This window comes from Calidris pugnax, unplaced genomic scaffold, assembly GCF_001431845.1.
Source record: "Calidris pugnax isolate Ruff unplaced genomic scaffold, ASM143184v1 scaffold1156, whole genome shotgun sequence".
In the NCBI taxonomy this organism is placed as follows: Eukaryota; Metazoa; Chordata; class Aves; order Charadriiformes; family Scolopacidae; genus Calidris; species Calidris pugnax.
This window is the reverse complement of record NW_015094503.1, coordinates 149,159-172,116: the sequence shown is the minus strand read 5'-3', so window position 1 is coordinate 172,116 and position 22,958 is coordinate 149,159. Positions and strand designations below refer to the sequence as shown.

General features: G+C 44.0%; 1 protein-coding gene across 4 annotated transcripts; it reads right to left on the bottom strand.

Moving 5' to 3' along the window:
• Positions 1–5,754: 5,754 nt before the first annotated feature.
• Positions 5,755–22,832, bottom strand: PPP1R7 (protein phosphatase 1 regulatory subunit 7). 4 transcript variants are annotated; one of them, XM_014962979.1, is made up of 11 exons: positions 22,723–22,799; positions 21,952–22,029; positions 21,665–21,784; positions 17,429–17,484; positions 16,393–16,458; positions 15,623–15,753; positions 14,608–14,770; positions 11,050–11,166; positions 9,940–10,044; positions 9,088–9,174; positions 5,755–6,130 (listed from the first exon to the last, which is right to left on the bottom strand). In XM_014962979.1, the coding sequence occupies exons 2-11, from the start codon at positions 21,992–21,994 to the stop codon at positions 5,954–5,956; spliced, it is 1,065 nt and encodes a 354-aa protein (XP_014818465.1). In that variant the 5' UTR covers positions 21,995–22,029; positions 22,723–22,799; the 3' UTR covers positions 5,755–5,953. The 4 variants fall into 4 exon arrangements, with proteins under 4 accessions (XP_014818465.1, XP_014818468.1, XP_014818467.1 ...); XM_014962982.1 differs by having other exon boundaries at positions 21,677–21,784; XM_014962981.1 differs by lacking the exon at positions 21,952–22,029 and having other exon boundaries at positions 22,723–22,832.
• Positions 22,833–22,958: the final 126 nt, after the last annotated feature.

Sequence of the window (22,958 nt, the reverse complement as noted above, 5' to 3'; positions counted from 1 at the left end):
ACTGAGAGCTGGGTGGGAGGAAGAGGAGCAGAGGACAGGTTTCCAAGCACCTTCCTCAGAGCAGCCTGGAGCAGGCCCTGCCTTTGTTTGAACTTGGGGTGGGGACCCCAAATAGCCCTGAGCAAACAGGGTTCAGTGGAGCTGGGGGTCACGCATGCAACAAGCAACAGAGAGGTGGCAGGTGTCCCCTCTCTGCATCCTGGAGGGCCCTGCGCCTGGCCAAGGACGAGGTGGATCACTCCAGTTTGGTGGCATAGCAGGGTCCAGCTTCCTCCAGCCAAACCTGGCATCACCACCTCCAGCGGCTTCCATGGCATGACACTCCGTGGCAGAGCTGTGCCAGATGAGCCAAAGGAACTCAGCCCGCAAATGGAACATCCAAAAGCTTCCCCAGGGCCACACTGTTCTGCTTCAAACTACTGGTCTCCTACTGAAGAAGGGATTCACCTCACTCTTTCAAAGATTCAAATCCATGTCAGATCAGAATGTATGGCCAAGAGGAAATTTCCTGACACCCCACCATGTCTCTCTCGTCTGACAGGGCAGCGGGATGGAGGGCAGCTCTGACAGGCAGTGGTCCAACGAGACCTTTGAGGCTGATATGCAGTGACAAGCACATCTCCTGCTAACACGAACACTGCATCACTAAGAGCTCTGGTCCAATCCCTAGAAGTGCAAAGGGATCTGCTTCCTTAAAAACAGCCAGTTTGACTTTCTCCCTCCCTCCCTCCCGAGAAATTGCAAATCTACAGAATCACTGAATCTTCTAGGTTGGAAGGGACCTTAAAGATCATCTTGTCCAACTGTCAACCTGACTGACAAAAATAGACACCCGCACAACAAACAAGAAGCATCACCATCACTAAACCATACCTCCCAGCACTACATCAACCCGTCTTTTGAACACCTCCAGGGATGGTGCCTCCACCACCTCCCTGGGCAGCCCATTCCAATGGGCTTTCAGTGAAAAAAATCTTTCCTAATATCCAGCCTGAACCTCCCCTGGTGTAACTTGAGGCCATTTCCTCTCGTCCTGTCGCCTGTGACTTGAGAGAAGAGACCGACACCCACCTCTCTACACCCTCCTTTCAGGGAGTTGTAGAGAGCAATAAAGTTTCCCCTCAGCCTCCTCTTCTCCAGGCTGAACAACCCCAGCTCCCTCAGCCTCTCCTCAGGAGACTTGTGCTCCAGACCCCTCACCAGCTCCGTTGCCCTTTTCTGTACCCGCTCCAGCACCTCAATGTCTTTTTTATGGTAGGGGGCCCAAAACTGGACACAGTACTCAAGGTGGGGTCTCACCAGTGCCGAGTACAGGGGGATGATCACCTCTCGGGCCCTACTCCCCACGCTGTTCCTGACACAGGCCAGGATGCTGGTGGCCTTCTTGGCCACCTGGGCACACTGCTAGCTCCTGTTCAGCCGACAGGCGACCAACACCCCCAGGTCCTTTTCTGCCAGGCAGCTCCAGCCACTCTGCCCCCATATCCTTTGAACAGCTTGCATATTTAAAATACATATTTCATTGCTATGTTCTTCTGCAAATGCTACAGACCCCGTTGGAAATGTCTCCCAGACACCTCACAGGTCCACTGAACAGAAAGATCCTATAGATCCCATAGGCCAGGACGCATGGAAACCTCCCCCGCAGCCTCGGCAGAGCCACTCACACAATCCCTTCTCCAGGGCCACACAGCTCCAACACCCGTGCCAGCCGGGCAGCGGTGTTCCCCTGGAGCAGCCACACAGTCATTAGACAAACAGGGTGGCAGATGGCAAGTGCTTCCAGGGCGGTTTTCCAGCCACTGGGAGCATGACGTTCAATTGCCCACATCAAACACAAGGGCGGGGGGACAGCAAGGCCACATCGCAGTACTTAGTGCAAGCAGGACAGGATTCACATTGTTTCCTGAGTGCAAACACCATCTGTAACAAAGTACCACCAAACCCTTACCTTGCTGACCAGCAGCAGTAACATTAGTATCAGTCATATTAACTTAGTATTACTAAGAAGCAAATGATGATGCTGAGTACCTTGGCCACAAAAAAATCCCACTTCCTAAATACTCCAAGAGGCTGCATTCACAAAAGTGCTCAGCAACTTGAACCACAAATAAAGGCTACTCCAGCAGGCACCCACAGCTTGAAGGTGACAGCTGTCACTCAACAGGTATTAAATCGCTGAATGACAGAGACACAGCAGTGAAACAGGCAGCAGCTTCCACTACACCACAGTAATCTTCCTGCCTCCTCCCACATCAATACAAAGCTGTTTTGAAACCCCTTTAGAGAGGTCTATGTCTTACTCTTCTCCAGACTCATGCTGCCAAAACTGCAATCCAAGCACGTGTCACTCCAGGCAGGTGGGCTCTGTCAGGAGTTTCTACCAAGGGACCTGGACAGCATTTGCAAGCTGAAGGACATACTTGAAATCACACTAAATCAATGGCTCCCTCTAGAGTCGCTCCACTCATTTCCATTAAGATTAGAATGTCCACTGAGTCTTTCAGCTTCACTTCAGGCCTTGGAGAAGTTCAATGTGACCACCAAGGAACTGCTGGCCACATCCATCACTGCCCTGTTCTGGAGTGGATGCGGAAGCAGCCTCAGCTTCAGCCCAGGAAGGAGAAATGATACACCTTGGCATCTGCTGTATTTTGCTCTGACAAATCCCAGGAAATCAAGAGGCAAACGAAGCCACAACCACCAATAAAGAGCCTACAAGACTGAACTAGAGCCCTCACCTCCTGAAGTATAGAATCCATCTTCCCTCCCATCTCTCCTTTTAACCCCTTTTCCAGTTGACAGCACTAGACTTAAGTGCAGTGGCTCTGTGAAGACAAGCAGCTCATCCAGGCATGTATATCCCCACAGTGCTTTCATACCACAAGCTACTTGTCCTCAGGCCTCTAAGGGGCTTGTAGCTGTGTTTAAAGAAAAAACAAACCAAAACCAACCAACCAACCATTAAAATTGCTATGGAAAGGCTTCCCCCTCCCTCCCCGGGTTTCACAAGCAGATAGTTAACACTGACTCCCAACCTGGTAACTCGGATGGGCACCTCTATCAGATTCTTCTGTGCGTCAGCACTGTCACTGTCTTTTCACATTTTTACAGACAACAACTGAGTCTGGATCTGGAAAGGATATTTGCTAGGACATTACTAACCTGAAGGTGTGTCACAGAACCAATGAAAGTCAGCAAGTGGCTCCAGTCTGTTGGCAAACAATTTCTGGAAAAAATCTCACCCATAAATAACAGACACAAGCACAAGGAACTCTTGTGTTAAGATTTAATAACAACATTTCAAAAACAACAAGTGCATTGTACACAAGATCTGGTATTCAGTGCTTTTCATTGACCATTTGCTTTATGAGTGTCAGTGTACTGAAGACCTGGGGAGTGGTAAGTGGATAAAAAAAACCCAGTTGGGACATGTCTCCAAAGAGGACAGGAGAGAGAGGGCAGCAGGAGGCTCAGAATCGAACAAACGTGGCATCAATCTGCCGGACAGTTGGAAGGGCCAGCATGATTTTGCGCCGGTACTGGGGATCCTTCTGCAAGGGATTTCGCTCCAGATACACAGTTTCCAAGTTCTTCGCTCCTTTCAGCTCATCCAGGTCACTCCAGCTCTCGACGAGATTATCATTCATCTGCAGAGCACATACAGGCACACTCACACAGACACTCCCAAGATAAGCCTGGTTAGCAGGAACCGAGCCACACCAGCGCCGCTCAGGATTACTGCTACCCAGGGGCAGGAATGCTGTGCAGCCTTCATGTACATAAGATGATCCTTTTACCCCTGGAGCCCCTGAGATGTGCTTTCTTGTCTCACGCTCCAGGCCTCGCTAACCAACTTCCCCACACTCCCCACGTTTCTGGTCAAATGCTCCCCTCTTCAGACAGTGTATCCAGTCCAGCTATTAGGATTGTGCCAGGCAGCTCCAGCCACTCTGCCCCCATATCCTTTGAACAGCTTGCATATTTAAAATACATATTTCATTGCTATGTTCTTCTGCAAATGCTACAGACCCCGTTGGAAATGTCTCCCAGACACCTCACAGGTCCACTGAACAGAAAGATCCTATAGATCCCATAGGCCAGGACGCATGGAAACCTCCCCCGCAGCCTCGGCAGAGCCACTCACACAATCCCTTCTCCAGGGCCACACAGCTCCAACACCCGTGCCAGCCGGGCAGCGGTGTTCCCCTGGAGCAGCCACACAGTCATTAGACAAACAGGGTGGCAGATGGCAAGTGCTTCCAGGGCGGTTTTCCAGCCACTGGGAGCATGACGTTCAATTGCCCACATCAAACACAAGGGCGGGGGGACAGCAAGGCCACATCGCAGTACTTAGTGCAAGCAGGACAGGATTCACATTGTTTCCTGAGTGCAAACACCATCTGTAACAAAGTACCACCAAACCCTTACCTTGCTGACCAGCAGCAGTAACATTAGTATCAGTCATATTAACTTAGTATTACTAAGAAGCAAATGATGATGCTGAGTACCTTGGCCACAAAAAAATCCCACTTCCTAAATACTCCAAGAGGCTGCATTCACAAAAGTGCTCAGCAACTTGAACCACAAATAAAGGCTACTCCAGCAGGCACCCACAGCTTGAAGGTGACAGCTGTCACTCAACAGGTATTAAATCGCTGAATGACAGAGACACAGCAGTGAAACAGGCAGCAGCTTCCACTACACCACAGTAATCTTCCTGCCTCCTCCCACATCAATACAAAGCTGTTTTGAAACCCCTTTAGAGAGGTCTATGTCTTACTCTTCTCCAGACTCATGCTGCCAAAACTGCAATCCAAGCACGTGTCACTCCAGGCAGGTGGGCTCTGTCAGGAGTTTCTACCAAGGGACCTGGACAGCATTTGCAAGCTGAAGGACATACTTGAAATCACACTAAATCAATGGCTCCCTCTAGAGTCGCTCCACTCATTTCCATTAAGATTAGAATGTCCACTGAGTCTTTCAGCTTCACTTCAGGCCTTGGAGAAGTTCAATGTGACCACCAAGGAACTGCTGGCCACATCCATCACTGCCCTGTTCTGGAGTGGATGCGGAAGCAGCCTCAGCTTCAGCCCAGGAAGGAGAAATGATACACCTTGGCATCTGCTGTATTTTGCTCTGACAAATCCCAGGAAATCAAGAGGCAAACGAAGCCACAACCACCAATAAAGAGCCTACAAGACTGAACTAGAGCCCTCACCTCCTGAAGTATAGAATCCATCTTCCCTCCCATCTCTCCTTTTAACCCCTTTTCCAGTTGACAGCACTAGACTTAAGTGCAGTGGCTCTGTGAAGACAAGCAGCTCATCCAGGCATGTATATCCCCACAGTGCTTTCATACCACAAGCTACTTGTCCTCAGGCCTCTAAGGGGCTTGTAGCTGTGTTTAAAGAAAAAACAAACCAAAACCAACCAACCAACCATTAAAATTGCTATGGAAAGGCTTCCCCCTCCCTCCCCGGGTTTCACAAGCAGATAGTTAACACTGACTCCCAACCTGGTAACTCGGATGGGCACCTCTATCAGATTCTTCTGTGCGTCAGCACTGTCACTGTCTTTTCACATTTTTACAGACAACAACTGAGTCTGGATCTGGAAAGGATATTTGCTAGGACATTACTAACCTGAAGGTGTGTCACAGAACCAATGAAAGTCAGCAAGTGGCTCCAGTCTGTTGGCAAACAATTTCTGGAAAAAATCTCACCCATAAATAACAGACACAAGCACAAGGAACTCTTGTGTTAAGATTTAATAACAACATTTCAAAAACAACAAGTGCATTGTACACAAGATCTGGTATTCAGTGCTTTTCATTGACCATTTGCTTTATGAGTGTCAGTGTACTGAAGACCTGGGGAGTGGTAAGTGGATAAAAAAAACCCAGTTGGGACATGTCTCCAAAGAGGACAGGAGAGAGAGGGCAGCAGGAGGCTCAGAATCGAACAAACGTGGCATCAATCTGCCGGACAGTTGGAAGGGCCAGCATGATTTTGCGCCGGTACTGGGGATCCTTCTGCAAGGGATTTCGCTCCAGATACACAGTTTCCAAGTTCTTCGCTCCTTTCAGCTCATCCAGGTCACTCCAGCTCTCGACGAGATTATCATTCATCTGCAGAGCACATACAGGCACACTCACACAGACACTCCCAAGATAAGCCTGGTTAGCAGGAACCGAGCCACACCAGCGCCGCTCAGGATTACTGCTACCCAGGGGCAGGAATGCTGTGCAGCCTTCATGTACATAAGATGATCCTTTTACCCCTGGAGCCCCTGAGATGTGCTTTCTTGTCTCACGCTCCAGGCCTCGCTAACCAACTTCCCCACACTCCCCACGTTTCTGGTCAAATGCTCCCCTCTTCAGACAGTGTATCCAGTCCAGCTATTAGGATTGCTGGAGATTAGGAGGGGGTTCTTCACTGTGAGGGTGGTGGAGCACTGGAACAGGTTGCCCAGGGAGGTGGTTGAGGTCCCTTCCCTGGAGATATTCAAGGTGAGGCTCGATGGGGCAACCTGGTCTAGTTGGGGGTGTCCCTGCTGACTGCGGGGGGGTCGGACTAGATGACCTTTGGAGGTCCCTTCCGGCCTGGGCAATTCTATGATTCTATTATGCTGGGAAAGACCCAGCAAGACACTGAGACGGTCTCTTCATACAGTGCCCCAGCCCATACACTGCTCATTTAAAGGGTGGAAATCTTTATGTCAAGATTTTCTTCCACTGTGACATCTACCCTTACTGTCATGACTTTCCAGGAAACATTAAAAAAAGCTCTCAAACTGATAACTCCCAAACCCATAACTGAGAAGTGATGTTTTCCTCTTCCCTTGACATCACTTCCCTACAAAAACTGCTTCTGCCCTCCAGAGAAAGCCCCAAGCTCTCCAATTCAGGCTCTCCTCCTGTCATCCCAGGAGCTGCCCCATTGCTGGCACCACAAAGGAATTCCCACATGAGGGGAATGGTTCAAGTGTCTGGCAAGGAAGCCAAGTGTGCAAGGTTGGACTTGCTGTCCAGCCTAGAGACTGCTGCCACCCTTTGCCTTTGGATATAGAGGCAGTCACCAAAGCAATACCACCTTTAAATAAAAATAATAAAAAAATTTTCAATGGGTTGGCTCTGGCACCCCTCAACAACTGTTCTTTCTTGCATCGGGCACCCATGGTAACCTTGAAACTTTGTACACCATGTTTGCTGTGTGGCAGATCAGCAGCTCTGTTTTCTTCAGTTACCTCACTCCAGCTTGTTCACAGAACGGTTCAGGTTAGATGGGACCTTAAAGATCTCATTCCAACCCCCCTGCCCTGGGCAGGGACACCTCCCACCAGCCCAGGTTGCTCCAAGCCCCCTCCAACCTGGCCTTGAACCCCTCCAGGGATGGGGCAGCCACAGCTTCTCTGGGCAACCCTGGCCAGTGCCTCACCACCTTCACACCAAAGAATTTCTTCCTGAAAATGAAAGTTCAATGAAAGAAAACTGCTTCATCGCTGGGACTGCCAGAGTTCCAGTGCTAAAACCCTGGACTAAAACTCTGAAGAAAACCTGTCAGCTCTTTCATTCTGCTGCAGCTTGCTGCAACATTACTTCAGCCAAGTCACTTGACCTTCAGATGTCTCAGTCTCTCCACTCAGGAGGTGGTACTGGGATACTTGTTAGAAGATTGCTACAAGTATCTAAGATTTGAAATTCTGCTTCCTTAAGGTGTTACAGGACTTTGTTATGTGGCTTCAGCTGTACAGTGAGAGAAAAAAAATAAATTGGTAGATGCAGCACTTGTTCACATCAGAGAAAATTCTGCCCTACTCTTTATCAAAAAGCACACTTTTTTTTTTTAAGAGTGTTAAAGTGGAAAAAAGTCAGGAAAGCATTTTCCAGGTTCAGCGAACAGATGTTGGCCAAAGGTCTGCTTTGACAAAAAAAAAAAAATACATCTTTAAACGCACTAGTGTTTTTGCAAAGGAAGTCCAGTGAGGTTAAGATCTTCCCTTTGCTTTCTGGAAAACAAGTGGAAACAGCTGTGCAACACCATCTTCTCCAAGCAGAGCAACAGCTAAGAGGAAGACTGGAGGAAACTGGAAAGGATCACAACAGGTCCCAAGCTGGCCACACTACACTGGCTCATTTTTACCACCCAAAAGATGCCATGTTAAACAGGGCTTCTCAGCTCCTGTTTTTTAAAGAGTTCCTTATGGAATAGGCACAGCCAGGTAACACCTCTACCTGTCTCCTAAGCCACTCTGCAAGATGAGGAAAACAGGTTAAGTAGCTTGGACTCCAGCTTTTAACTTGGCTTCATTTGCAGCTGCTTTCCACACCTTTATCTCAACCTCTGTCCTAAAGTTTAGTTATTTAAACTCCAAATGACAGACACTAAGCAGCACAACTCTTATTCTCAGCCTTGTCACTCTACAAGAGCTAAAGCATGTGCCAACTTGTAAACATCTGCTGCTTCTTTCCCCAAAACGTGAGCGGCTATGTACACAGCTCCCAAATATAATGTTTCAGGAGGGGGTGTCTTGCATATTTCCTGACAAGACTTATGAATGACAAAGGGCTTAGCTATTTAGGGTGCCAGAAACAAACAGAAGCAACCCTGAACAGTTATCTCCCTCACAGGAATGGAAGTAAACCAGAAGATGGTTTCATTTTCTTCATATTTATAACGATCTGAACATATGAACTCTGTTCTAAACAGGTACTGTGCTCCATAGCAGTGGTGACCCAGTATCAGCCTCCCTCATTACACTGGCATGCTCACTTAAAGAAAGATGAGATCTGCAGAAATAGGACACAGCAGGGCTGTTTCATAACCATCACAAGCGTGAAAGCAGGGTCTATTTCCCGGGTAGAGGCAGGCTCTTTAGCACTAAGCAAAGCCCTGCAAAGATGTTTTTTTTAAGCTCAATTCCTTCCATAGGAGAAACCATCGTATACTCTATCCATGCAGACTGTCAAGATCTTAAACTTGGTCACTGGAACAAGACATACGTGTACACCACCTTCCCACTGCTTCCCACCTGAAGGGTTTCTTTCACCATTGTACAGATGTTTCAGCTCCAGCTTGTGCTTACCCAGAATTCCTGCAGCTCTGTTAGGTGACTGATATTTTCAATCTTCTTGATCCTGTTGCATGCAATGTCCAGCATTGTGAGTTTGTTCTAGACAAGCAAACACAAAAACATTACACAGGATTTCCTTTCATCTTCTCTGTCCCACTTTTTCTAGGCCCAGAGATGGGCCCAGATAGGATCCAGAGATGGAAACTGTCAGAAGTAAAGACACGTTATTGCGAGCTGCTTACATGCAGCCCAAGAACTCTTACTGCCTAAATATAGAAAGGAAGACTGTTTTTAATTAAATTGGGTTACTGACCTCCCAGAAGCCATGTGACAAAACGAAAGCAGTTACTGGCTGGATGGCAACTTCCAGCCAAGGGCTCCTAAAGAGTCAGCTTTCCTCATAGTACATTAAGAGAAGGAATCCATTAAAAATCAGATCATAAGTGTCCTCTCAAGCAGCAGAGCTGAACAAACTTTTTGCTGCAGGAAACTCAGCAGTTTTAGGAAAAGGTTTTTTTTTTTTTTCTGACTTGCAGAGAGCCAACTAAGTTCTAGATTGTCTTTGCTCTCTGACAATGGCATCTACTGTTGGGTGAGAATGAAAACGCTACAGGCTTATGTAACTTGTTTTCATGACCTGGGGAGGGGAAGCACAATTCTACTCCAGAAGATCTAGAGGAGCTTCACCCATGCAAGATATCAAAACGTAAAAAATACTTGGATCTGTGTGGTCTTTTCAAGAGACTCAGGACCCCACATGTAACTGGGGAAGGTGAGGAACAAAAGCTTCCAGAAAAGCACAGACACTAACAGGAGCAGCTTAGGGCAGCAATTCTGTCACACAGTTAGCAAAAGCCTACTCACATTGTTCTCCAGTCCCTCGATGACTTCGATGCCATTGTGGCTGAGGTACAACTCACGCAAATTCACCAAGCTCTGCAGCCCCTCAATCTTGGTCAGACGGTTATTCTGAAAGTGTAACAGCAGTGTAAGTCCACTCTGAACAAACCAAAACCCAAGTGAGTCACTGGAGAAAAAGCATTTCTCTGAAGTATGGATGCGAAGGGGAAACAGTCTGCTTAGGTCCACACATCAGCTCAGCTCGTTTGATCTCTGTACCACCAACGCACAAGGAAGTTCCATGGGAGACAAAGTCTCAAAGTTTAGAAGAATCAGACTCTGATCTTCCCATTAAAAGTTGTAGCCTAAAAGTTTTCCTCTTGGTGTTTTTAGAAACAAGCCACTAATAGCATTCATTTTGTAGGTCTTTGCAGTGGAATGGTCAGAAGATAAGTCACAACACTTCAATCCCAATACACTCTGCTGTACCTAATTCTTTACGTCCTATAGAATAATGACACGTACAGGTACTACAACATGTTGTGAGTATGGCTTTCTTACCAGCAGCTGTAAGAGATATAGAATGAAGTAGCATTGTCAGGTGGATGAGGAAGAGACTCAATGAAAGAAATTAGTTCAGTGTCTTTTATTCCACCTTTTAAGAAAAGGAAGGAACTTTCCATAAGCTCATTAAGGACAGATTTCATTAACACAGGATTGTTCACATTTCTTCCCTGTTCAGGGAGTAGCAACACTGAGCTCACTGGAGTACCTGGAGTAACTGGCAGCCTCCCTGGAATAACTCATTTGATGTTATTGCAATATATTAGGAAAGAGTATTTCAGGAAGGAAATAGGGGATAACACTCATTTCTTGTTCTCTGTTCCATAAAAATCAAACATTTATTTTATCATTTTATCAATGTCTGTTAATCTCATTTAGTATGAAAGGATGAGACTTGTTTAGTATGAAAACATGAGAAGATAACACAGAGAACATCACACTTTCTTCCAGTAGAGGAGTTTGGCTCAAAAACTGAAGACCTGCTGAATCAGAAGAGCTTATCATAAATCACAAGGTGGTTCAGGCAACCAGCGCTGTTCAGAAGGCAACAGTACAAAGTAGAACCAATACCTGTATACTGAGCACAGTCAAGTTTGTCAGCGCATCCAGGTTCTGGAGCTTGGTGATTTTATTCTTCCCAAGGAACAGACTGTCAAGATTAGCCAAAGTGTCGATGTTTTCAATTGCCTGCAAAATGACCAAAGGAGACAGTGTTATTGCTGTAATGCAAATACATCTACAGGTCGGAGTTTTTGCATTTTACAGCCTTGACCCATGGAGCTACACTCCTGCAAAACACAAGCCTGCCAATTCCACAACACAAAGCACGCACAAGGTAGGACCTCCCTTGTGACCCAAGAGCAGAGCAAGGCAGTACTTTGTGCAGTGACAGTGAACCTCAGCCCACGTGACAGCTGGCTCGTGGCACTACTACTCACTGATTTTCATCAAGGGTCACATCGCTTTGTCCCAGCTGTGGCCTCCACTGTCCAGCAGCAAGAGCAGAGAATCAAAAGGCTTGGGAAGCACTGTAAGTGCCAGTCCCTGGGCCATGGAGTGTATCGTATGTCAGGAGATACTCATTTGTGAAGCAAGAAAAATTTGTCACTAGTGAATGGAAAAAGAGTCTGGGAGAAGAAAATGCAGTTTGCAAATTTAGTCCTGACCATCAGTGACTGCATAACACAGACAAGAGGCAAGCTGTTTAGCTTACCTTGCACAACAGTTTCTCTGTCATAAGGAAGGTTAACTGCCTCATGGGTATATATGTTAATATATTTAACTACTGGTTATATATTCATGCTACTGGCAGAACACACACATACCAAGTGACATACATGCTTTAAATACACACACTACTGGCAGAACACATACCCTATACCAGTTTAAAGTCCTGAACTCAGCCTTCAGTGGGAGAAAAGAAGGACCTCTCAGGCATCAAGAACCACCATATTCTTTATTTACAGAGAAAGGGGCAGAAAGCATGAACAGAAGACAGAAAAAAGGGCAAGAAAAAGGGGAAAAAGGTGAGCTTAGGAAAGGAAAAAAAAAACAAAACCAAAAATAGTGGGGTTTTTTTTTCAGGGGAAAGTCTCTTAATTCAAAAAATGGTCCTGTTAAAAGAGACCAGAATCTTAAAACCAGACTTCAGCTCACAGAAGAACAGTAATATGAATATAGATACACATAGAGCTATGCATCTGTGCTCAAGTACCTTGTGACATCTCAGTTTTTCCACACCCTTCTTGCCTGCAAGAGTTTCAGGGACTAGTAGTGCTGGTGAGACAGGCCACTGAGTCCTAGCACCACTTAAGTTACTCTATGTGTGCGTCGTGCATATGCATTTATCCACGTGTGTACAAAGGAAGGAAGAGAAAGATGGAAGCAAACACACACTATGTATTTATAGATGCATTCTGGAAAGGAAAGAAGCTCTTCAAGCTCTGTCCCACAACCTCCAACAGATTCAACATAAGGTGTTTATCAGCTCATATGTGGATTCTCCGTCCTTCTAGCCTGTGAGCTGACTCCTGTTCGGACCTTGCAAGAAAATGATATATTTGTTGCTCACTGGTAGCTCCCCCAGCCCTGAGGAGGAAATACTTGTGACTCTCAGGATATTGAGAGGAAATAACTGGGGGGAAAAGGAAAAAAAAAAGCCACTTAAAGCTATGAAAACCCACACTTAAGGGACAGTACAAAACAGATGGACATGAGGGTGGGAAAAACCTAAGGAACAAATAAATAAGTGATTGCCTTACAGTTAGTTGCCTCAGTCCGGCTTTGAGAAAAAAGCATGAAATGCATCAACTCAAGCATAAAGTTCTGCTTCCCCACCATTCATACTGGTGAGGAAGGAGGAAGGGAGAGAACTACAAGTGCTTTGTACGTCATGACAGACTCCAGGGTAAGCGCGCTCCAAAAGGTTAAAATGAGTAAGCCAGAATTACTGCAGAAGCTTTAATACACAGGGGATGAGTATGTCAGGCACCTCAGAGCCAAGAATTCTGCTTGAACAGACAGTCCACAGGCCTTTACCCTGAAGAGTTAAGGATATGCCCACCTGTAAAGCACATAGCCAGGCACCCTACCAACAGAAAACTACTGAAAGAGTTCTAGGTGTCCCCAAATAACATAAGATACATTTCTTCACGCCTAGGCACAGGGTACTCACTCCAGTAGGGCAATTAGAAGCATACAGCAGTGCTGTTTGAAGAAGCCAGAATAGAATTAACAGATGAACAGAAAAAATGCTAACAATAAAGTAATTTAAGAAGCTCATGTTAACCATACAATAGTAACTTTGGATTTTTTGGTTGTTTTGTTAATGTGCTCAGGCTCAACACTGAGAAAACAAAACATAAAATAAATCTAACCTAACTGTTTAAAAGATATTCTTGAGCTTGACGATAATGGTGCCAATGTACCTTCTAAGTATCAATTCAGAAAACTAGGTGGATTTTTTTTTTCAGAAGGTAATGATGCTTAGATACGGAATACAGTATAGTTTTGCTTAACATAAGGATCAGTATGGTCAGCCTGTTGATTCTGAATACAGGAAAGCACATCACTTTCTAACTCATGTTCCCCCAGGCAATGCAAATTCTAAGGTTCCTAATCACTTATCTGATCTGGTTGATCTAGATTTATTCCCCTAAGTAACTTAATTTGCAAAGTAGAAATTCCTTTGGATGGAAAAGGATTCAGTCCAGTGTAGCTTTGAGCAAAATAAAATTTTTCCAGTTCATAAAAGCAGCGCACATTTCTGCCTTAGAAGGCTGTTTAAAATAGCTGAATTTTCCTTCTTTTCTGGTTGTGCTTCCACAAGGCTTGAAATACAGAGGGCACACAGGTTTCTTCCTGATTTGCTCTTTCAGCATAACAAGTAATTTTTCAGAGACTGTAAATGGGAGTGCCAACTTAGGCAATTTTCAGGTTAAAATGCACTCATCTGTTACAAGTATTTTCTAAAACTTATATAATTGAAAAACTCCTAAAAAATTAATAGTTAAGGTCTCCATAAGGAGAAGAGACTACTCAGAACTCCTTCCCTTTAAGTGGCACAGATTTTAAATCACCTAAATTGAAAAAGTCACAAACTGCACAATAAAAAAAAAATCCCCAGTAATCAGCAGTACAGTACCAGGTTTTTTTTAAGGTATTTCAGAGCAAAGCCTCAAGAAAGTCTTTTTTCCTGAGTGAGACTAACCTGCTACATTGGTTATCAGTTACACATACAAATCCAACTAGATTTAAATTTGCTTTCAATAGGTTTTATCAACACAGCACCAGCCTCTAGGAAGGTAAGAGAAAACAATAATTGCTAGCTTAGGTAGGCTTGGCTCTCTAGCAGGAGGAAACCATCATCTGCAAAAGGCAACACACAATGGATGCATGACTTCATTAAAGAAAGAAATTCATAAATAGCAATTTAGCAGCCAGGCACTACAAGCATTCATCATTAAAGAATTCAGCATGCGCAGCAATAAGCAATTGCACATTAAACGACTGGAACAATAAAAAGAAAAAATTGCAAGTAAAATTCAATGAAGTGCACTTTCAGAAAAGGCTAACCCCAAGCCAAAGAGCTCAAAACTCTCTGGCTAACATCTTGTAGACCAAGCCTACCCGAATTCGATTGGATCCCAACTCTAACATCTGTAGCATCTGCAAGCTGCTCAAATTCTCAATTTTGCTGATTTTGTTGTTGACGAGGAAGAGTTTTTTAAGTTGAGTAAGCCGATCTAGTCCTTCAATGTGTCGCAGAACATTAAAGGAGATGTCCAAGATCCTGAGGTAAAACAAAACAAAGGTCTCTTCAGTCCATCAGGCATGGGTGATTCTGGAAGAGGCACTTGTAAATTGGTGGGGAACCTCACTATCTTCAGAGATCAAACATAAGTCATAAGTGTAATTTTATTTTTATCAGAAGTGACAACAAATAAAACTTTCAAAATACTTCTGGTGTGTCAGGGGAAAAAAAGTAACGAAACAATTTAAAAAAAAAAAATCTGTCACACACAGAAGATGGCCATCATTTTGCCCCGTCATGGAGCTACCACTGTGGGAGGACAGTCTTGAGCACTACATATTTCTCGGGAAAGGTATGTGCCTACAAGCTCTGCCTCTGCCAGGACAACATCAAGGCCTCACACAGTGTGAAGCAGTTCACTGCGCAAAGTAGGTCAGTCTTCCTCACCCCCATGAAGACAGTGTATCTCCAGAGTGATCACAGACAGGTGCCAGAAACTGGGAAGAGTGCTACTCCTTCCCTAACGCCCTCTAGAAAATGTCCTAATCTTACCTGAAATCTCATCATTTTCTGCAGGAGTAAAAACATGTTATATGGAGTTCTTGCTGCCAAAAGCAAGGGGTGCCTGCGTGCTTCAACACCTGCATAGAAGCTGCAACCACCTATCACTCTCACTGCCTTCTGCAGCACACATTTTATTTCCAGCTGACTGTCCCTGGTGAGCTGCAGGATTATGAAACGCAGGTTAAATACCAATGGAAAACAGATGTTATCCTTCACAGAGCACCCAAATGAATCCTGAGAAAGGCCTGGGTGATAAATACTGGAATAAGTACAGCAGTGAGTGGCAAACCACCCTCAACCTAATCTTGATGGTTCCCCTGGACTCACTCAAGTTCCACTAGAGACTCCAAGTTCTCGATCTTCCGAATTTGATTGTCATAGAGATCCAGTTCCCGCAAGGTCTGCAATTGCTCCAGGTTCTCAATGTTCTTAATCAAATTCTGACGGAGACAGAGAGTCTAATAGTTGGGAAAAAGTTTAAAAACAAACAGAAAAATAGATATGAATAACAGCATGTAGTGCCTTTTGGCATACAGACAATAAATTTGGGTTTGTTTTCCCCCCCCGCGTTGGGTTTTGCTGGGTTTTTTGTTAGTGTTTGGTTTTTGGCTTTGTTTGCAATTTTTTTTAATAGAATCTTTTCTTGTTATTCCAACTCTATAGAAGGAAATTTTTTTACCACAAAGATGACATTAGAACAGCAGCCCAGAAAGGCTACGTAATCTCCATCCTTGGAAATACTCAAGAGCTTGACTGGAGAAGATCTTAAGCAATACACTCTACTGCATCTGCTTTGAGCAGGTGTTTACTAAAGACCTCAGAGGTCCTCTCCAATCTACATTATTCTACGTTAAGCCTGCTGTGTGAATACAGAACGTATCTCTTCGGATGAACCCTAAGGCATCGTCTGTCATCCACTTCCAAAACCTACTTCCAAAACCCAGGATTTTTATTACTACTTGACAAATGGGTAACCACTACCTCCTTCAGTTAAACGTGAAGTGAATCGTTAGATCTCAGCCAAAGAGACTCCTCTATCTATCCTCTTACAGGTTAGGTACACGAAATCTCCGGTTCCAATTCCTTAGGGCTATTACCTTCACTTTCTTGAGCACCTCAAATCCTTCAATCTTCCCAATTCGGAAGTGATTCAAGTCAACATCCTGAAAGAGAAACAGAGGGATTCAGCAGTTGTTTCAAAATACTCTTCAAAGGTCAACCTTCTTTGACTTTGAAAGGAAGTTTTAACAAGTTGCTCATTTTGTAAGACTATAATCTTCCTGAGAACAAAGACCTTGTGAAAATTGGGTTTGGCACATGATTTTACCGCCATAGGTGAAGCACGTGGCCTAAGCTTGCCAACTGCAAACACAGTATCTGCAAAAAGGCAACAGTCCTTTCCCAAGCCTGAGTAATGTTATGCCAAAATTAGTGTTTTTTTCTAATTCTTAAATTCTGAATTTACTGAGACAGCCAAATTCTGCTGTCTAGCATGAATAAAGTGTTGCATAAAATTCTCTTACACACTTTGCTAGGGCATACCTTGCTATTTCCAGTTCCAGGCCTCAGATGAACAGAAACCACTGATAGTTCAAATAACCTGATCGTTCTGTGAACATTAACTCTGCACTGGCAACCAGCTGATGCACTTCACATCTGTGCTGCCCAGCCCCAGATGTTCCAGTTTTGCAGACCAGTCAAAGAGAAACAGAGCACTTCACCCAAGTTCAACAACTCTCCAGCTAACGGGCTCTTGAGGCTGCCTATGCCAACGCACAAGACTGGTCAAGTAACTATGCCTATTACAAATCATGGGTCTGACAGCAACAATCATTTCATTAAATATATTCCCACTAAAACTTGTAGCCCGTGAATAATGCTGTAGCATTCCCCCCCTTTCAGTGCCTCCATGCTTAATTTAAAATTCTAAATGACTAACAAAGCACGTCAGCTACTGACAAAGAATAAAACTCCTCTACTTCTAGTCTAAAGGCTCTAGATCAATCAGGGGAAAGATCATGATAGCCAGCACCTTCAGAAGAATTAGATCTTTTAACCAGGTTTCAATACTTGCCTTTGCCTACCTTTTCTTCTTGCTGTATAAAGCCCATAAGGACAAAAATCTGCCTTTACCTCAGCTTCTGGGTCCAGGCTAATTGTCTCCATGTCCACTGGTGTCTCTGCTTCTCCTGCAGTAGAAGCAAATATCTTAAACTTCTGCTACCTGATAGCTAAAGGCAAGAGAGTAATGGCTAACATCTGGAGAGACAAAGCGAGCAAACACTCCTCAAAAGAAGAAACACACGAGATCAGATATTCTGCTGCATTAAAAATACACTTCACCTATTTGGCTGTCATCATGACAGATAGTAATGAAAAAAAAAAACCAACAACTTTCTTAACAACAGAATTTCATGCTTAGATGCAAAAGACAGAAAGAATAGCACCTTCCCCAGCATGCTTGTGTGGCTGCTGAATAATGCTGGCTGAAAACTGATGTGGGCAGGATTCCTTTTCTTTATGCTTAAGGCCATCATCCCTCTGAAGATACACCATCCAAAGTGCCTGCGTTCCTCCGATAACGTAACGCAACATTGCCAAGAAGGAATCTAAACCGTCTAGTGACAGCGCGAGGAATGACCAAGCATCTCAGCAATACCACCCTTTAGCTTTTCTTTCATAAATACTGTCAGTTTATGTCAATGGCACACTATGGCACGGATCTTCCTTCTTTTGTTGGGCTGAACTCACTAATATGCTAGAAAACATAATCACTGCATACATTTTCTTGGGAAATGTCTTTACAACTCTGGAAGACAGCCCAACATTTGCTGTGCTTCTAGCATAGCACAAGAGGGAGTAAAGTTGACTGGATAGATTCATGCTGAATAATTCATGCCTGATTCCCATGTGTTGAAGACGGTGTCCTGGTTGCATCAATTTCCAATATAAGTCTAATTTGACTTTGCAAAACAGACACACAAAATGCAACCCCTGCTACTTCATGTACCAAAAAACCAAGGAACTTTACAGTGAAATCCCAAAGGCTTTTGCATTAACTCCTGCATCACTGTATCCAAGCTCATTCCATTAACCCAGAAGCAATGCCTATTTTTATAGCCCAGCATGGTTATAACATTCTTGTAAAGGCCAAATGTCCCCTATACTCAGTAAGTGGGTTTCCTACTGATGCTTGGCATTGTAAGTAGTATCGTAAAGATGAACAGTACAAGCATTACAATTTTTAATACTGCCATCAAACTCTAAGGTTTTGACAGTTCCACACACCATTTTCTTTGCTGTATTTGGGCTTCTGCTCTTGCCTGGGCATTCAAACAGGACAGAGCACTAACTGAACTGACTTACAGCAAGTAAGACTGAAAAGGAAACTTTTAACCCTCATCTTTTAATGTTCTTTATGGCATAAATTAGCAGGGAGCATAAAGTATATTTTCAGAATGCAAAATGACCTGGTTGGCTTGGTGACATTGAATCACAGTACAGAAATGCCACCAAAACTGACATGCATACATAAGTCTGTCAGATTTTCACAGTGGGCAACACTTGAATTTTCTTAATTTTCTTCCAGATCAGAAGCTATGCACTTCAGCAGGGGAGTACGATACCCTACCCTGCTGCTATCAAGGCTGCTCTCTTTGACCTATTTCTAAAGTGCAAAGAGCTGCCAGCACAAAGTGCTCCAAGCCAAACAAGCATCCTTGCTGAATTTACAGCCAACAGGAACACAACACAAGTTCAGAACAACTGTTATTTCAGGTATCACATTAAAAAAAGTAAAACAAACTATTCCCCTTGTATTAAGTTGTACTAGCAGTAAGTTAGTATACATGGTGAGGGAACTTCTCCTGTTGAGACTTCAAAGTTGTCCAACAGTAAAGTCAGCCACATACTCAGTAAAAAAAAAAAAATCCGTCAACCAAAAAAAGTTCAAGTAAAAAAATATAAAAAAATCCTTCAACCTTGTTTGGCTGGCAGGCTTCTCTATAAAATTACATGTTTCATCACAGCATCCGTTATAGATCATTTATACACTTTTGGCAATGTGTTAAATACTCTGTTCTGGGATCTGTCAAAGGGTAGCTGAGAGTGAAGGAACTTCATCGATACAAGAACATCCCCTCCTCATATTTTTGTCATATGGCGTTGAGTGACCAACCCTGGTAGAATTAGCGTAAGAAAAAAAGTACACAAGTCTGAAGGCATAACAGGATATGTGTATTGAATTCACTGAAATAAAAGCAATTTAAAACTGAACACAGATGCACTAGCATTTATGTAACAAAACACTCTCCACAGCAGTCTGAGGTGCGTATACTCATAACACTGATAAATCAGTATTGGTATGAGAATGTTAAAGTACATTTTCTCTCAAAGAAGAGAAACAAAAACGGCTCTAGTGAATTTACAGTCCTAGCAATTGTCAACCAACATTTTATTTACAAACCAAGTGGACATAAAGCACCCTAAACTGACCTTTCTACAGTAAGTATGCAAACAGTGCTTTAGCCTGCAATTTTTAACACAGCAGGTTTCTCAAGGGGAAAAAACATTGCTCTGGCATAAAGTCACTTAAGTGAATTTTTGTGTAACCTGTGCCTGTGAGCTACGCAGCTTTACAGATGCAGGGAAAAAATATGACGTTCAGGAAACCCAAATTCCACACTACACAAAAGTAGTTACTGAGTTATGCAAGTTCACAGTACCATAAGCATTTAAAACAACTAAAAGTTTAATTACACTTTTTAACTGCACATGAATGAAAAAGATTACAATTAGTGAAGTAAGATTTCTAAACAGAAGCACTATTCCTCAGAGAATTACTGAAATGATAAATTTGAAGTTTTAGCTGCTTGAGCTCTTTGTATTTATGATTTTCTGTGAAAAATGTGGAATACTCTTCATTTTCCTTGCAGCGGAGAAACAAAAAAAAGCTGGCTGGGGAAACTAACTCAAATGTTCCAAAATTACTCCCCTGCTTGGTTTCTACTCTAGAAGTTTTCTGAATCCCTTGGATTCAGTTTGGAAGAAGATAAAGTAACAATACGGTCATTATGTGAAATAGCATCCAACGTAATTCAGCCAGCACATCTGAATGTCTTTTTCTTGCCTTCATTGGAATAAATAGTAATTCACAAAGTACTGTCTCTAATATTATAATTCCCAGGGGAACAACATACAAAATATAACCTCAAATGCACAGCTAAATTACACCAGCTGAACAAACACTCCGTGTTACATGAATGCAAAGGAACATTGTGACTGACTGATGTGCATGGTTGTATCGAACATACAGCGCTTAGAACGTACAATTTGTCAGGTGTGCTCTTACAGACCTCACCACAGCATTTTTTGATTAGTACATAGGGGTGTTTTTTTACAATCAACAATGAATTATACCTAGACAGAGTTCATCTATAGTTAGGAGACAAGAGTTAAAATTCTGACAATAATTTTCTAGTTCTGAAAATACATTTATAAATTCCAATGGGCAAGGCTGAGGTTAGGAGAGATCTGCAATAGATGCACAGTCAAAAAGGATTAAAATTTGCTGCAGAATATTTGCTTTATTATTTCACTTCCATTTCCAGACCAATAATGGTCACATGAACACACCTACCAAAAGGATGCTATTACACCTCAGATTGTGAGCTAGGGTCTTCAGAATGGATCTGCTCCAACAAATTCTACGCAAGTTACTGAAAAGCAAACCCTTCAACTAAACACGTACAGGCTTAAAACCGTCTGTCAACATTTCTACCCAATGTTCTAATATAAACAGCAAAACAGTAGAAATAGTTGCTAAAGTTTAAAGTTAAGAGCATTCAAACAGATATCATTTTGGTTTCTCTGAATTTTTGAATTAAAAAAAGACATTTACATCTTCCTTCAGTTCATCTGGAAATAGTATTCTTTGCCTTCCAAAGGAATCTGGCAACTCTTCTGGTAAAAACCAACATACACTAAAGCACAATTATAAAAAACAGTTTCTCTTTTTTTCTAACAAACATTTCCTGCATCTTTCCACAGACAGTTACTATGTGTCTACAAAAAAAGTATGAATAAAGATGTTTTGCATTTTGATATTAAATATTTCAAAGCAAAATGTGGATGGATAAATAAGTAAGAAGAAAACAAAGGTCTGATATCAGCAGTTCCATAAAAAGAAGGCAGATTTTAGCCATGATAACACTATCATTTATTTATTTTTAAAGAAGGTTGCTCTAGGGCAGATTCACATTGCTCAGTAATATTGATACAACCATCACGTAGCCACAAGAAACATAAATGCTACTGTAATCACTGGTGAGACAACACTTCCTAACAGCATCATTTAGGTTGGCAAAGTACCTGCGTTCTCACCATTCTGCTCATCTCTCAGGCTCTGCTGACTGAGGTCTGTTACTAAGCGAACTGCTTGCTTCTTCCCTCCTTCGTCTCCAGACTCCTCCGATTCAATCCGCTTATCAACTGCGTAAGATACAGAACAGCAGAATTAGGCTATTTTCAGCAGCGGGGCCGGGGGAAGAAGTAACAAGCAGATATAATAACCAGGATTGACATATACCACTATGCAGTTAGTAGAAATCCTAAGTTAACTAAATGAAAGGTTTAGTCTTAAATAAAAGGCCTCTTACCCCTTGTTTCTACTTTGATTTTGGATGTACTTTTTCCTCCCATCACATCTTCCTAAAACCAACAATCTGGGAAGAAGACTGGAGGAAAAAGGAAATTTCTTAGATCAATGAAGTGCAATTCCAAAGATTACGGAGATGGAATTAGTACTATTACATTTTAAAAGCTTTTAGAAAAAAAAAAATCAGTATCATGTACAATAGTACATATGACACAAAGGTAGTGAAGGCGTCAAAAATAAATAAAAGATCCCTGCAGATAAAAGCAACCATCTCCCCAGCACAACCTGTTAGATCCCTTCAGCGTTTACCCAGACACAACTCTGGTGGCCACCCTGGCCCCGGGGACCTGAAACTCCTCGCACCTCTTCGGTCTCCCCCTCAGTATTTCCTCTTGTTTCACGGTGCGACAGAGGAAAAAAATATCGCCATGCCAGAGGATTCCTTTCTTATTATCTTTAAATTTCTACGCCATTGCCATTTCCATAAACCCACTTCTCCCACCGCTGGCGCCTGGAGCCCCCAGGGAGGGGTACGGTGTCGCGCCAAACCCCATGTAACGCACCCACCGCCCCCCGGACCGGGTGGCCCTCCCCGGCTCGAGGCCAGCCAGGGCCCCCTTCCCCCAGGCAGTCGTCCTCGGGATGGACAGCCGGGGGCTTCCCGGCCGCAGAGGGCCCACCAGCCCCACCGCACACAGGTGGCAGCCGCCCTCAGGCCGTCCCGACCCCCTCAGCAGCCGCAGCCGTGCCGGCCCCCTAAGCGGGCTCTCACCCTCCATCATCTCCTGCGGCCCCTCTCCGCTCTCCGTCGCCATATTGCCTCTCCTCCCACCGCCCCTTCCGGCAACCGCCTCAACCGTCACCGCAGCCAATCAGAGCTCACCACTGGCGAGCGGCCGCAGCCAATCATCTCTGCAGGTGCTGCTCCGAGGGGGCGGGGCAGTGCCCTGGCCGCCTCCACTCGCGCGCATGTGCGCGCCCCGTGGCCCTCTGGGAGTCGTAGTTCTC

Excerpts from the sequence above, each read along its gene's own strand:
- PPP1R7 (XM_014962981.1), bottom strand. The coding sequence starts at position 22,765 with ATGGCGACGGAGAGCGGAGAGGGGCCGCAGGAGATGATGGAGG. Across the intron at positions 16,459-17,428 it reads GCCTGGACCCAGAAGCTGAG|GATGTTGACTTGAATCACTT; the intron begins GTAAAGGCAGAT and ends TTTCTCTTTCAG. Across the intron at positions 10,045-11,049 it reads TGACTGTGCTCAGTATACAG|AATAACCGTCTGACCAAGAT; the intron begins GTATTGGTTCTA and ends TTACACTTTCAG.